Source organism: Strongylocentrotus purpuratus, unplaced genomic scaffold (genome assembly GCF_000002235.5).
Source record: "Strongylocentrotus purpuratus isolate Spur 01 unplaced genomic scaffold, Spur_5.0 spur5_contig_820, whole genome shotgun sequence".
In the NCBI taxonomy this organism is placed as follows: domain Eukaryota; kingdom Metazoa; phylum Echinodermata; class Echinoidea; order Camarodonta; family Strongylocentrotidae; genus Strongylocentrotus; species Strongylocentrotus purpuratus.
Genome location: NW_022145525.1, coordinates 463,278 through 479,289, shown reverse-complemented (window position 1 = coordinate 479,289; position 16,012 = coordinate 463,278). Strand labels below are relative to the sequence as shown.

The 16,012-nt window shown below is 36.9% G+C and overlaps 1 protein-coding gene across 1 annotated transcript; it reads right to left on the bottom strand.

Annotated features, from left to right (window-relative positions):
- Positions 1-8,469: 8,469 nt before the first annotated feature.
- LOC115922245 lies at positions 8,470-15,059 on the bottom strand. Its single transcript, XM_030980750.1, has 6 exons — positions 15,035-15,059; positions 14,113-14,287; positions 12,020-12,156; positions 10,688-11,281; positions 10,105-10,180; positions 8,470-9,147 (listed from the first exon to the last, which is right to left on the bottom strand). The coding sequence occupies exons 4-6, from the start codon at positions 11,009-11,011 to the stop codon at positions 8,762-8,764; spliced, it is 786 nt and encodes a 261-aa protein (XP_030836610.1). The 5' UTR covers positions 11,012-11,281; positions 12,020-12,156; positions 14,113-14,287; positions 15,035-15,059; the 3' UTR covers positions 8,470-8,761.
- Between the last annotated feature and the right edge of the window lie 953 nt (positions 15,060-16,012).

The window sequence follows — 16,012 nt, the reverse complement described above, 5'->3', positions numbered from 1 at the left end:
TTTGTCATTTGTCATTGAAAAAAGGCTTTGTGAAACGGGTCCCTGTAGTCTGGACTGAGTGACTTCTGTTGAAGTAAAGCCAACTCAAGTACAATTAATCACTATCTGTATTTTCTTTTCTCCATATTCTATACTTCTCCCTCATTCTGTATTCCGCTCATCAAATAGCCCCAACATACTATTTCCTTTTCCTTGCCCTCATAGTACCTTTTCATTACATACTATTATGCATTAACAAAAATATATAATTGATAGCAGTGGTCGAGCGTATCAGGACAACCCCCCCCCCCCTTGGAACAATTACCCCCGGAAAACTACCCCCCCCCCCGAGGACAATAACTCCCCGGAAATTACTTTTTTCGGGGGGGGGGGGTAATTGTCCAAGGGGGGGGGTGATTGTCCAAGGGGGTGATTGGGGGGGGGGGGGTGATTGTCCAAGGGGGTAATTGGTCGGGGGTGGTTGTCTAGGGGGTAGTTTTCCTATATTAGAACCGTGATCGAGGTACCTAGCTGTACATCAGTTTTACATCAGTCTTTTATTTGTATTCAATGTTATTCATGTAACATACTTCGTGTAACTTTAATATTCTATTTTACATGTTTGCTTATTATTGCAACTTTTCATATGTTTTAGTATTTTAGTTGCACTTAAAAATTATACAAATAGATAATCCTGTGCCTGCCATCTTGTTTCAATAAAGCTCGATTGAATTGAAAAAGGTTTATGAAACAAATAACGATGAATGGTCTTATCAAGACATCAAGAGTGTCGAGTGAAATGACTTGACTTACATGTAAGCAAGGTATTTTTGTATCTTCTCTGTACTTTGCTACGTGTGGTTGCCTCTCCAAAGGGTACGTGGAGATCGAGCCCCCCCCCCCCCCCCCACACTCAGTATTATTTAGGTCACGCGTATGCATGTTCCTTTCCTTTGAAAGCACCCCTTATTAAAGTCCGTGTGTGTTAAGTCAATACGGGTCGATTTTTGTTGTGTACTACGAGCCGGACTATGGTGCGTGAAAAGTACCCCTTTACCGGAGATTTTGGGAACATGAATGCGATCCCTCCGTTCCCGGAATGGGAGGGGAGGGGGGGGGGGGGGGGGTGGAGAGTGTGCCAATGTCTAAAAAACTAGGTGATTACCCTATGTATGTGTCCTCTTCTTTCAAATAGAACCCTTTTTGATACCCTCCTGAGCTCCTTCCCCCTCTTTGAAAGATTCTCCACCGCCCTTGAACTCATCACTGTAACTTATGTTTTGATCTCGTAAATCACTATACTATTTCTACTCTCAACTCAATAGCACCACATTCAAACTTCATTTATTTTTATCTCAACTCGATACTAATTCCACTTATTTTTCCCTCCGTCATCTCCAATTCCAGTTATTCATTTTTCTTTTAAATGTACATACAAATCCCAAGAAAGAGACAGTTACAGCACAACCTATACAATATCAATATTTTTTAATCAATTGAAATTGCACTACCGGTATATCGTATTCACACACACAGGATATTTAGATAAACTGAATTTGACAAATAAAGCATGTTTTTTGCATGTAGTATATAACATAGCATTCAAATCAATAAATATATTTTATTGCAATTATCATAACTTCATTTTATTTGATGATCTCACCAATAATATTTGAGTTTGAGGTATATTTATTTCTTGTTATACTAGTGAAAGTGTGTTCTATGAATAAATAAGCATAAAATAACATAAAAATCAAGAAAAAAGAATATGTTAGAGTAATCAACACTGTAATTGCTGTTTTATCTATCATACCAAATTCGTGTTTTTTTTTGGGCATAATTTAGCATATTCAAAGGTGAAATCCAACCTGATATTAAGTTGGTTTTAATTAAAGCAGAAAAAATTAGAGAAATGAATTAGTGAAAACTAATGAAAACCAAAAGTCCAATCAAAACTGTATAGAATAGTTATGAAATTTAAAAGTAGTCATCTGTGAAATGCAAATTGGCAGCAATGTAACATGTCTTGCTAACTCCTCTCCAATTTGCTCTGTACAAAAGATATCATAAACTTTCCTTTTCTTATTGATTACCGAATAGATTTGTTTCATACAGGCATCGCATTAGAAAACATAATTGCAATAATTATATTTAGCGTGAATGTAGGATTGAAAATTTTCTTAAAGATAAAGGTGAGTTCTGGTCATGAGATTGTATCATGAAAGAAAAGGTGTGGAATGGATCAGAAAAAGTTGATCATGTAGCATGTAAGGATTGGTCTGTACTGCAAAATTCTGGATTCATCAAAAAATTTGGCCCAGTCTTGGTAAAGTACTAGCACTATACACAGAAAGATGCATATGGGACTACACAAATGGTGTCTAGGCTACTAACCTTGATTTCCTTATCTTTTTATGCTCATTACTCAGCCAGTATACATTTTCTACCAAAATTATTTGGCAAATGACATTTATTTGTAATTTTGAACATTCAGTGTAAGTTTTGTTTGATTCTGTGAGAATTAATTTTCCTTTTTTTTAAAACCAGAACTTACCTTTATCTTTAAGGGAAAATATGAATTCATGAAGTTTTTTAATACTGGGCAAACGAGAGAGGAGCTCAAAAGATATGTCACAGAGTTACCAATATGTTTTTGATTGACCCCACCTTCAAAAGTTCAAAACTTTCTTACTTTTAATCGGTTTTTGCTAAAACTTTCACTGACCTGTTTCCCTCATTTTTCTGCTTCAAAACCAACTTAATATCAGGGTTCAACTTGCCCTCTAAAGTGGGTGCTATTCACAGATTCCGCAGCACCCACCCTTTAATTAAAGCTTTTGATAGATATGACTCGTAAGAAATTGCGCTTTAGTAAATCTTGTCCCTCAAATTTTTGTCAACAGACCTGATGTATCACGCATGATGGTTCTATGAAATAAACCAACCAACTAAATGCAGGCAGTCAAAATACTGTCATTGCAATTGTTTTGTTTTTGTGCACTAAATCTGTTTCATTTCAACTCGTCATAATACAGTAACATGTCCTGTGTTTAATTCGGATTGGCAAATAAGAATTATAAATAAATGTATAATAATGCTCTTCATACTAAATATTTCATGGTTTTGAAATAGCAGGGAATTTGATTATTTTCTTGTATGGAAGAATGTTTTTAGAGAGTGCATTCTGTTATGTTTGTTTAGCCCGCTTCAAACATACTTCAACGCAAGTTGTTTGTTGTAAATCCATTTGTTTTCTAAATGAAAGCTCCAAAATATCTAAGAGTTACCTATATATATATATATATATATATATCAGACCCCCCCCCCCTCCCCCTCCATCTCCCATCAAGGAAACCTCACAAATCCAATTCATCCTTATTGCGCCATTTTACAATTCGCCACAAAAAGTGAAAAATGTTCCAAAGATGGGCATAAAACAAAGTATTTAACAACCTTGGTATTAGGCTTTCAAGAAATGATATTATAACGTAATATAAGTCGTAATCTTACAGTACCGTCAAGAATTTTTTTAATGAACTTTAGAATCATTAGAAATTGTAAAAGCAGCAGTCTAATCGTATCATAGTGTCTGTTCAGAGCCAGCAAGGGGTTAAAGATAAAGATCAGTTCTGGTCATGCGATTGCATTGTGAAAGAAAAGGTGTGGAATTGATCAGAAAAGGTTGATCATGTAGCATGCAAGTATTGGTCTGTACTGCAAGGTTCTGGAGTCATCAAAATCCATGAGCACCGAAAGGTGGACCTGTGAGCTATACAAGTAGCCACTATTATTATTATTATTATCATAATAAATTTGGCCCAGTCTTGGTAAAGTAACTAGCACTGTACACAGAAAGATGCATATGGGACTACACAAATGGTGTTGGGGCTACTAACCTTGATTTCCTTATCTTTCTATGCTCATTACTCAGCCAGTATACATTTTCTACCAACATTGTTTTGCAAATGACATTTATTTATAATCTTGAGCATTCAGTGTAAGTTTTGTTTGATTTTGTGAGAATTCATTTTCTTTTCTTATCAGAACTCAATTTTATCTTTAATTCTTACCCTGTAACATGGAGTTATCTCACTTCTAACTTCAGCAGATGAAACATTGGCTGAGATTTGGAAATGCTACAAGGGTATCCTCAGTAAAGGAATGATCCACAGTAATATCAGCAATGCAACAGATGTTTCATACTATAGAGTACCGAAGCTGTGACGTCATAAAAATGTATTTTTAGAATTTCTCAATTTTTTCTTTATTTTTCGGAAGAGCATCAAAAACAATGTCCAAATGTCGAAAACCAATTGAATATGTTAAGTATTGGCTGAGATATGACCATCTGAATAAAAAGATTGCATATGGGATCTCAGTGTTATATGCTCTGGCTCCTAATGGTTAGGAGCCAGAGCATATAACACTGAGTTCCTATAGGAAATATATTCATTCAGATGGTCATATCTCAGCCAATACTTAACATATTCAATTAGTTTTTCGACATTTGGACATTATTTTTGATGCTCTTTCGGAAAATGAAGAAAAAATTGAGAAATTCTAAAAATTGATAGATGATGACGTCACACTTCACCACTCTATGGGGCTTATCAGTGGGGCTTATCAATACTAATGTAAAGAAATGCTATAAAGTAAAATTCCTATCTTCTTCTAAAGTTGTTTCTCTTTGGTCCTTGTCCCTTCTTCTTCTTCTCTTCTTTTGCCTTTTGATAAACTGCATGGAAAATAATGAAAAACACAGAGATGGTGGAGAGGGAATAGAGAGAGTGAATGACAGGGAGGGGGGGGGGGGGGGGGGGGGGAGAGAGAGAGAGAGAGAGAGAGAGAGAGAGTGAATTAGAGAGGGGGAGGGAGAGAGAGAGAGAGAGAGAGAGAGAGAGCATAGAGAGAGTGAATTAGAGAGAGAGATATATAGAATGAGTTACAGGCGATGTATTGTGTCATTATTTGTTTGCAAATGGTCAACCTCATAAAGTTTACATGTACAGTGTTAAAGCCCCACTGTACTACGTGTAGCTACTTGCTCCCTCTATATAGAAAACAATGCCTAAGCAGTACCAGGTTTGAAGTTCATTTCTCCAATGGTCTTTGAAATATTTAGATGGGGCTAAACGGGTGGCCACCAGAGCGGCATATACAACAATACTCTGCACCATTCATAAGTAGTGTAACATCTCATATAAGAAAAATGGTTTGTTTAAATGTGTTGGTAGGAAAATAAAATGCTAACTCACAGCACCAATAGCAAACTGGGGACAGTATCAATACTGTTGAAGAACTCTAGGTATTAAGTAAGACCATATATTCACTACAACGGCAATCTTGAAACAACTGTGTCAAATAGACAGAGCTAAAGGGTATTGAATGGTACTGAAATCTGTGAAATACAAAACACAATTACTTTATCTTTGAGTCTTTCAATACATTGAGTTGTACAGTCAAACCTGCTTTAGTGACCACCTGTCTACAAAGACCACCTGTCTTCAAAGGCCACATTTGTTGTTTCCCTTGAAAATGGTTTCTCATTGAAATATGTACTAAAGGAACCTGTCTTCAAAGACAATCTGTCTACAAAGGGTACTTTTTGTGTTGCCCTTGGGCGGCTGCTATAGACAGGTTTTGACTGTATCATGAACATGGAAGGAGGAAAGGAAAGACGAAATATGCATCAAACCAAAACTTACTGATTTCGTGTTTTCCAGAGTAGTGTAGCAGTAATCTTCCTGTAATGAATCCAGAAAGGCTTGGTGTTGTCTCATTGTGTTGGTGACTGCTAGCTGTGTCTGTCGGACTTGCTCTACTAGGTTTGCATGCAACGCCAGCGAAGTAGAGTCAAAAGAACTCAGCGCTAAAAAACATGATGACATGAAACAATCTTAATCTTAATTGATGACAAGTTAAATACCACATTTTCAAATTTCTTGAACACAATATATCTAGCCTAATATCGTTTAGTAGGTCCTATGGAAGCCCTGTACCAGAAATGATGCTTTTATCCGGCAAGTAACAATCATTTCACTGAGCCACCTGACTACTAGGACCATGTACAAAAAACTAAAAACATTGAAATTATCCCTGATAATGTAATCACAATGTAGAGGTATATACCTATGTCTAACATTTGTATTTTTTTCGCTTTTGAGGTCTCCCTTTGGAGCTATCCCTTACCCCCAGAAAGTGCCCTTTTGTTATTGGTGCCCCCCCCCCCCTTTTGAAAGATGCTCCGCCTACCCCTGCGCGTAGCATGAACGTTTTGGGGAGCTGTGCAGTAACCAATTATCTGAATTTTAAGAACTTGATGTAAAAAGATGTGCTTCATAGAAATGAAAACACAGCGCTAAAAAAAATGAGGGGGGTGGAATCCCTATTAGGGTTAAAGTATTTCCATGGCCAAGATTTTTGTTGTTGTAATGATTGCTAACGACTAAACAAAACAGGTTAAGAAAGAACATAGAAATATGTACATAATAAGGTTTAAATAAAAATTTAAAAAAACATATTTTGGGAAAAATAAAGTTTGATTTTGGTTTGATTTATTGCAGAATAATCCAGTACTTTGGCAAAATTTGACAGAATTTTTCCAACTTCTAAATCAAACCGGGCTCAAACTTAAGCGAGTCCCAAACTGGAATTTTTCTGGATCGTAACGGATACCCGACACCGAGTTACCTGACATGGGTTTGAATACCAGTACTAGGACCATCTTGGATACACTCTTACATTTGTTAGTATTGTAAAATATCCTGGTCCCTGAAGTATGCGGACACTTCAAACCGAACAATGAAACATCTCATCTTCCTGTCATTCTTAAGTACTAGTAATTTAGAAGTTATTTGTGATACCATCTACATGTAGGATTGACAGGTTACCTGACTGATAACCAATATTTCAATGGGGTCTCTATCAATTTCTTGACCCACAAACCAAAATACAGAAAGGACACTAAAACATGTCTACTTCAGCCTGGTTAAACTAAGGATTCTTGTAATAGCTTTCCCCAAAACATGTTTATACTTTCACTAAGTATGACCACACCATCTTTGATAAAAAAATTAATTCAATAGTTAAAGGAGTGAAAGGCTATTGTATTGATATAGTTTATTTGTACACGAGGGTCTCACATAATGCCAAATACATGTTAAAGATAAAGGTGAGTTCTGGTAATGCGATTGCAATGTGAAAGAAAAGTTGTGGAATGGATCAGAAAACGTTGATCATGTAGCATGTAGGTATTGGTGTGTACTGCAAGGTTCTGGAGTCACCAAAATCATAATAAATTTGGCCCAGTCTTGGAAAAGTAACCAGCACTATACACAGAAAGATGTATATGGGACTACACAAATGGTGTCGGGGCTACTAACCTTGATTTCTTTATCTTTCTTTGCTCATTACTCAGCCAGTATACATTTTCTACCAAAATTGTTCGGCAAATGACATTTATTTGTAATCTTGAACATTCAGTGAAAGTTTCGTTTGATTCTGTAAGAATTCTTTTTTTTTTTTTACCAGAACTCAAGTTTATCTTTAATACTAGAAAAAAGTGCAATTTGCTACATGGTTCTTTTAATTTTTGAAAGAGTTTTGAAAGAATTATATCTAGTAAGATACAGATGAAATAACTTACTCTGCAAAACCATTGGGTCCACAACATGAGACACTGCGTCATTAACGTTTGCACTTAGAAGCTTGAAGTATCCTGGTGTCTGGAAATCATAATCTATATTCAAGAGATGAAGAATGACATGGTTAAAATAAAATAGGGAAATGTACGAGAATAAAATAACCCAGACAATCATGAGGGGAAAAGGGACAAGGATGTGGGAGTAACATGGGAGAAGGAACGAGGGAGAAGAAATGAAGAGGATAGAAAAAGGAAGAGCAACAAAGAAGTTGAATGAATGAGGAAGAGAAGAGAAGAGAGATAGGAGAAAACAAAACCCACAACATATCAGTTGTAAAGGCAAAGAAAACTTAACCGATTGCCCGAATGTACAAAATTTTATATCAAAATAGCAAACATTATCAAGACTCCTGGCCAAGTAAACCTGGGCTTAATATCAAACCATTTAAGGTGGAGACATGGTATATATTTACAACAAGAATATTGATAGATCATTGTATTAAAGTATTGAGAGACAAAATGTAGGCAGTTCCAGATGTGGCAATGCAAAATGTGTTGCTTTTCTTAATCCTCCTGGTTTACTGGCAGCTACAAGTGTACATGACAAAATATCTCACTCTTTCATAATTCTACCAAGTTATGTAATACATAGCTCATTGTGAATCCCGCCTAGCTGATAAAATACATTTCATTCACTATTGTATTATTCCTAATTCTACAAGTTATATGATAAATGATTTTCTATTGTAATTCTGCCTATGGTGATGAGAGCTACATTTATGTATACCTTTAAGCCAATGATGGTTGATGGAATGCAAGGAACCAGAAGTTTGAACAGCTGCATCATGTCCTGTACGTTTCGAAACGATACTTGGTTGACTACTTCTAGAATTGCTTTCACTATGGGAGGTAGAGAAATCGCTCGCAATAGTCTGGTCATCCGATACAGTCGTATCATCAGACTGCGATAAGGTGTCAAAGTCATGCGAGTAGGAAACAGATCTAGAAGGCGTGATGGTATCGATGCTGGTGTCTGAGAGCTTGGATCTCGTGTTGTTGCTTGTAGAAAGAGAAGAATTGGAATCTGACTTTGAGAGGTAGCTTCTTGACTCGCTGTACGATGCGACCGAAGAGTAAGAGTCAGCACATAGTCCTGCTACTCTCTGGAGTAGTATGTATTGAAGCGACAGAGTCCGCAACCGTTGATGGACTCATTGTTCTTACACTCTCAATGTCTTTGTGATGAGATATGTCATCATGATGAGATGAAGAAGAGTCTGGAGTTATATGCGAGGTGCTTGGAGGTAGCAAGTCGTCGATGGTCTGTAGACCAAAAATGTCTTTGTGATGAGATATGTCATCATGATGATGAGAAGAAGAAGCGTCCGGAGTCTGTACGGTACTTGGTGGTAGCAAGTCATCGATGGTCTGTAGACCAAAAAATGTCAGCCCTACATCCTCTCCTATGGATGACTGAACACTAGATTCAACCACGGATATATGTTCCATATTTTCTGCGAGATAACCTGTGGAAAGTAAGATAAAGTCAAATCATTAAGAATACAGGAAAAAACATGAAAATGTGTTATGATTTGATGATCAATGTTCTGTTTCCTCAATTTCTTGTTAATATTAAAATCACAAATGATTTTATGATAAAAGTCTGGGATCTTTAATAGTTATGTCTTCAATTGGCAAATTTCAGCCAAATATTTGTTTTTCCACGTTTTTCCACAAGTCCATGTGTACATGTAGGTCGAAAATTTGTGACCTAATACAAATGATGGATTTAAAGCCTGAATCGCCTTTTCTTCATCATTTATTGTGTTTTATACATGCATATATAGTTAAACCTGCTTTAGTGACCACCTGTTTACAAAGACCACATTTTTTGTTTCCCTTGAAAAAGGTTTCTCATTGAAACATGTACTAGGAACCTGTCTATAAAGACCACTTTTCGTGTTTCCCTTGGGCGGTCGCTATAGACAGGTTTGACTGTATATGTGTGTAGTTTAAACTACCGGTAATTTGACAGACATGTGTGTTAAAGATTTTTGTTTTAATTACCTCAAAAGTGTACATTTTGTCCTAATTTTGTGCTACTATATCATTTATTTTGTTGTAAATTCAAGACCTTTTTTTTTGTGGCCAACCAATTCTGTGCAAATACATTTACATGTAATTCAACTTTTCTTTTGTACTTATTCATGCTAATCCCATTTTGACACAGTAAACGATGTCATACATGGTTGGAAATTAAGTCAGGAGCACTGAATTTTATGTGAATATGCAACGACTAGTCTATGAACAAGTCTTTTATTTCTCTTAGTCAGATTTCAGTATTTAAATCTACCAATTACACATAAAGTGTTATTAAGAAGTAATAACATTTATGAGCTGATTTTAAATTCAGGGTACTAGCACAGAACCTTTGAATACAGAACAAAAATGGCCTGGATATAAGAGTAGCAGCAGTAACATACCCGTATCTGAGAGCCTTCGAGGGGATGCCCGATTCTCTGATACTTGATCTGAAACTGTATCGACTTGCTGCACATCCTGTCAAGGTACAAAGAAATGACAAAACATTACAACAAATTTGTCATATTGTTTATATACATGAACATGATCAAAGTTTGATAATAGAATGGGTTATAATTACAACTACCCTCTTTGAGTGACAACAAGCCAACAATGCCTCAAATAGCTCCAAAAAAATGTGAGTGTTCACAAGAGTAAGAGCGAAAGAAAGTAAGAAAAGAAAGAAAGTAAAAAAAGAGATAGAAAAAGGAAGGGAAAGGGGGCAGGGCAGAAATAATGAGTTGGTCATTCTCTAAGTTAGAACTATGAATGCACTGGCCACGAAGAGTCAATACACGCTAAGAATATCAAACATTAAAGTCCAGTTCTGAGCTGAAAAGAGAAAATAGAAATATTGGCAAGCAATATTCTATTAATAAACAAGACAACTGCGACTGCGTGTCCTATATGCCTCCGCACTAAATTCAGTATAGGAAATGAATGAATTTATTTGTGACATATCACTATGAAAACAAATTACCCTACCTTCACAAAAGAGGAGTATTCCGCGGTGTCTCCTATCAAATAGTCAATACTCTCTTCATCTGTATCAAGCTCTGCCATTATTTTGTTGTACACATTCCGTCTACTGCTGCTCTGTTGTGTGTTTCTAATAGGAGTAGATGTCAAAGGCACTGTGGCACTTTCTGATTTTGCTTTGGTTGATAGCTTTGCCTTCATCTTGGACTCTGTTGCATTAGAAGCCGTGCGAGGGTAACTTTCTAGTGGGGTTGCGAAGGAAGATGGATTCTCTTGCTTAATAGATTCCCCATCGACTACTGGCTCAACTTTACCCGATGGCTTTTTCATGAATCGGTACTTGTCTCTATTCTCAGCAGGCGCAGGAGGGCTGGAAGTATCCACAGTGACATCAAGTTCTTGGTACTGGTCGCGGGACCTATCTTCAGATGAATCACTGTCTACTATTATCTTCCTGGAAGCTATCTTTGCATTATATTTGAGGCTCGCTGAAGGGCACTGGATGTGAAGCTCGTAGACTTCTTCCCCGACATCGGTCTCGCCGACTGTTGAATACTCTGTGCACTTTGGGAAGGGCCAGGTAGTACCGCACTTGCAGTGCTGCATTTAAGAAAAACAGAAAATGAAATCAATTTAGTTGGACTAATTTCAATTCACTTTAAGTCAGTATACAAATTAGTCAGATAGCTTAGCGTCAAATTTATTAATTACCGTTACTTGCTGGATGAAAGCACCATTTTTGGTACAGGGCTTCCTTAGGACCTACTGAACGATTTTAGGGTAGGAGCCCCCATCAAGAATATCATATAAGGGTGTGGGGCGGAAAGTCGCCTCATAGCTCGCATATAATTTATAAGGTAATATAACATTGAGTTTTTGTTGTACAAACGCCATGGGACCCTCAATAACACATACCCAGTATATGAATATTTATGCCGGGGGCTCCTACCCTACCAGCATTCAGCAGGTCCTAATGAAGCCCTGTATCAAAAAAGGCGTTTGTAAAACAAAAACTCAATGTTATAATTACCCTTTTTTTTAATGCTCACTACACCCCACCCCCCCAACCCACTGAGCGAAATATTAGTCGGCGCCATTTATATTTTTCTTTTGTTAGTGCTCACTGCTTTGGTAGTCCTCATTTTATCATGGTAACAGAGAGCAAGACAGATGGACGAACAAATAACCACTGTGGCAGAAGATATCAAAATAACTTGCTTGCATGTAGCGATGCATGTAACAATGCATTTAGCCATGGACCTAATAATTGTAGTAGGGTCCATGATTTAACTAACCACTCAACACCCTTATGATTAATGTCTTGATTAAAATACTTACCTTGATTTTTTCATAAACTTCATTGAAGTGGAGTTCTTTGCTTCATCAGAAAGACTCAAGTCACTCATTCCAGAACCGATGTCATCCATGTTCTTCTTTTTCCCAGATGTCTTCTTTGAAAGCTGGGATAAATAGGCCTATTGTATAAAGGCAGATCATAAAAAGGGAGCAACATGAAACATAAAGAAATTACTCTGTACCTTTTGTAAAGTTCATTAACACTGGAAGTAAACTCAGCCCTAAACTACTATAGACAGATACCTGGGTGGTGACGGGGTCCACAAGGGGTGTTGTAAATATAAAACATCAACAGTTTATAGCCCATTGCCAACTGGAATCACCACACCCAGCTGCAGAGTATGATGCTTAAGCAATATCTTGTATGGTGTATAAAGTGAAACAAATATTGAAATCATCCCTGATAATGTTATCACAATGTATTACATACCAATGTCTAAAAAAAAATTGTATTTTTTCGCTTTGAGATTTCCCTTTGTAGGTGCCCTTTTTTCTTGGTGCCCCCCCCCCCCCCACCCCACTTTGGAAGTTGCTCGGCCGCCCCTGGAGCACATTAAATGTGCATTTGGACAGGAAGGTCAAATCTTACTTTTTAGTACCGGGTTTTTCTCGCAAGAGTATATTTTCTTCTACATGTAAGTAGTTTTTAAAAAATTGAAAGCATCAAATACTCTAAAAGTTGGGCACCTTTTGTTGACCTACGTTTGTATGATCTTGAGTTTGTTATGACCCTGGCAACTGGTCTCTTTTTGATCTCCTATAGTCCTAAAAACAGAGTAAGCTATTACAATATTTCCTTGGAGACATAAGGAACAGGATGTGCTCATTAGTGTTCTAGGACATTGTGATAATTCCTTCACAGAAACCTCTACTTTTACAGTTCTAATCCTTCTTTTGTCACCTTGCAGCACTTGCAAACCTCTTGTGAGTCAGATCACTTGAAAAAATTACACATTCTAAAATCAAAATGCATTTTTCTGTCCCCTAGTATTCTATAAGACTGGAATTCATCTCATTTTTGATTGGGTTAGGAACATGCAACTTTGATGAGTCGCAATTTACCAATTTGAAGCTGATATTCTCCTCTTTCAGAACTAGACCCAAACTTTTAAAAAATGCAAGTACACAACCCAAACCATCTTTGGTTTCATGTGCTGGGTCTTGTAATACTGTGTTTTCTTTATACTCCTGGGGGGGGGGGGCGTTTCACAAAACTTGTCATCAGTGACAAATGACAGTTTATGTTATATAAGCTACTGAAATTCTTGCTTCTGATGGGATATTAGCAGATTTGTCACTGATTTTTGTCATTTGTCATTGAAAAAAGGCTTTGTGAAACGGGTCCCTGAACTGTTCATACTCCTAACTGTTAACCCATAGGATGTGTCATCAAGTTTTGTACTACCGGTAATTATTTTTTCTTTATTTTGAGGAAATTGGTCCTCTATCTAAATATTCAATTCAAGTACCGTAAAGTAAATTCATTAATTTCAATTCAACCAAATACATTAAAAATACATGAAATATACAGCCTTCATGACCCTGCCTGAAACATATTTTGGTGGTGGCATGCCGCTTCAATATTGTTAACATCTCTATGTACATGTACACTCTGTAGTTTGAACGTAGCACATTGATTAAAAGAACAATACCATACTGCTGTGCCACTGTATTTTGTTTGTAGTACATAGTTATTTACCACAGACAAGCACTATCTTTTTGCACTGTATGGTGCCTGTACGTGGTCAGTGAAAGAGAGAGAAAATTATTTAATTTCTGATTTTTGTTCCTGACTTGACAAACTGAAGACAAACTTCTGTGATAAAGTAAAGCTTTCTCTCAGCAGCCCTTATATAAATGGCTGCCATCTTTAAACAAATAACAACAAATCCCCAAAGTAACTTAAGGGCTTCCCTCACTGATCTTTTAAAAACAATTAATTTTGTTACTTGTCCTAATACATTACAAAAAAGAACAGTAATATGAGAATTAGGAGAGCCATCAAAACAATTGGGGGTTTTGTTGAGATGACCAACCATCAATGAATATGAATGCCTGCAGCACATGAAACTCACAGCAATGTCATCATCTTCGGTGTTCTTGCTTGGCTGTTTTGGTTGTTCAGTTTTCTTGGAGGTCCCTCTACCATCTAATGTAAAGTGCTGACCTCTCATACGACTTCTGGACTTCTCAAGAATAGCGGCAGCTCCGCCTGCAACCGAGTGCTTCATTCTGTATCTTCTGGATTTACTGAACAAAAGACACAGACAAAGAGATCAAATTATTAGCAAAAAAGCCTTTCTATACAACTCACAAAACACAAGCAATTTTTATAATGAATTAAAAATGTCCTTCCATTCCCAAAGCTGTTTTTGTTTTGTTATTTAAGACAGTTTTAAGCAGAAATAGAAGTCCTAGTCTAATGTATTTTTAAGTCAGCCACAGTGATTCAAATACAGTCGACTACCACCCAATACTATACGTACCTCCAGTTAAAACTCAGACGAGTAGATCTATATATATTGTGGAGGACCAACCAACCAACTTGAACCACAAGTATCAGTGACATGTCATAATTTCATAAAATGTAGGCAAATTTTGCAGTGCAGTATTCCACGCAATGGCAATCACACGCTCAGAGTCAGAGACAACTTTATAGCTCACTGGCCAAGATATAGTGTTGCTTCAGTTCAGCTTCATCCACACTCACTGCACTGCGCGTGCCTTAAACTCGCTACCGGCCCGGGTAACGCCGACGCCGGAGCTTCCTGGAGTTACCTACCGGGCAGCTCTAGGGGGCTAGAGTCTGATGCCGTGATGGAGTGACCAAAAGGTCCCGCAGACTTTCTTTTTCTCGCACAGTACATATCTAGATCTATAAATACCATGTTCTAAGCCTCATTAGAATCGTTATTTATCATATAAAGAGATTTCATACAAGTTTAAAGCTATGATTACTTAAAATAAATGACATCACGAGAAAATCGGGAGGCTTACCGTAACGTAATCGAATTCAGCTCCAGTACAGTCAGTTGTTTGTCAATAGATTCTACAGCGATTATTAATAGCCTGCCCTCTTTTGGTGGGCGTTTTATTTACTTACTTGGATTTAACTTGAGACGCAAAGTTTCTTATTTGCCCTGGCGTCACACGTTATAGGTAGTTTTTGAAAACTTTATAGAGGATGGGTGTTCATGCATTGCCTCTCAACAACAGATTTGAATAGTGGCAGAAACTTCGTCCTCTGGTAAAAAGAATTCTGCTTCAAGTTGGCATCTGAAGGGGGGGGGGGTATATGGCGCTCTATTTTTGTTTTACTCAACGCCCCCCCCCTCTCCATTTGAGCACCGGGGGAGGAGCCGTCTTCTTTTTAAAAGTGTATTTATTTATTTCGTTTTATAAAAACAGGGTAGCCCCGTCGGTAATCACAATACTGTTTTCCAGGGGCTCTTTAAACAAATGCAACATGAAGATACAAACTCTTTGAACAATTTAAACAATATAAACAATATACCAATCATAGTAATATATAACAGAAAATAAGTAAAGAATAAGAGTGAAATAATGAATTATCAATGATCTGTTCAGATTATATTGAGAATTTATGTAAATATTCATGAAAGAAATAAAGAAAGAAAGGCAAATCTATCTTTAACATCGCTGCTTAAGATAGAGAGAACAAAAAGTATTCTTGGTCTGAGCATTTCGCATTGAGTGGGGTAGGTTATTCCACTGAAGAGCACCATTTAACTGAGAAGGCACGTTTTCCACATTCTGTTTTAATTCTTGGAATAATAACGCCCACACTGATTTTCAGAATTCCTTGTTGAGTATCTATGAGTATTGACGGACAGGGTGAACATAATATATAAATATGATGGGGCTCTATTATTCATAATTTATTAAATCAATTTATTTTTTTATTGAACTCCCATCTTTTTTCCATATCAATCCATTTTAGGGTACTAAACATTT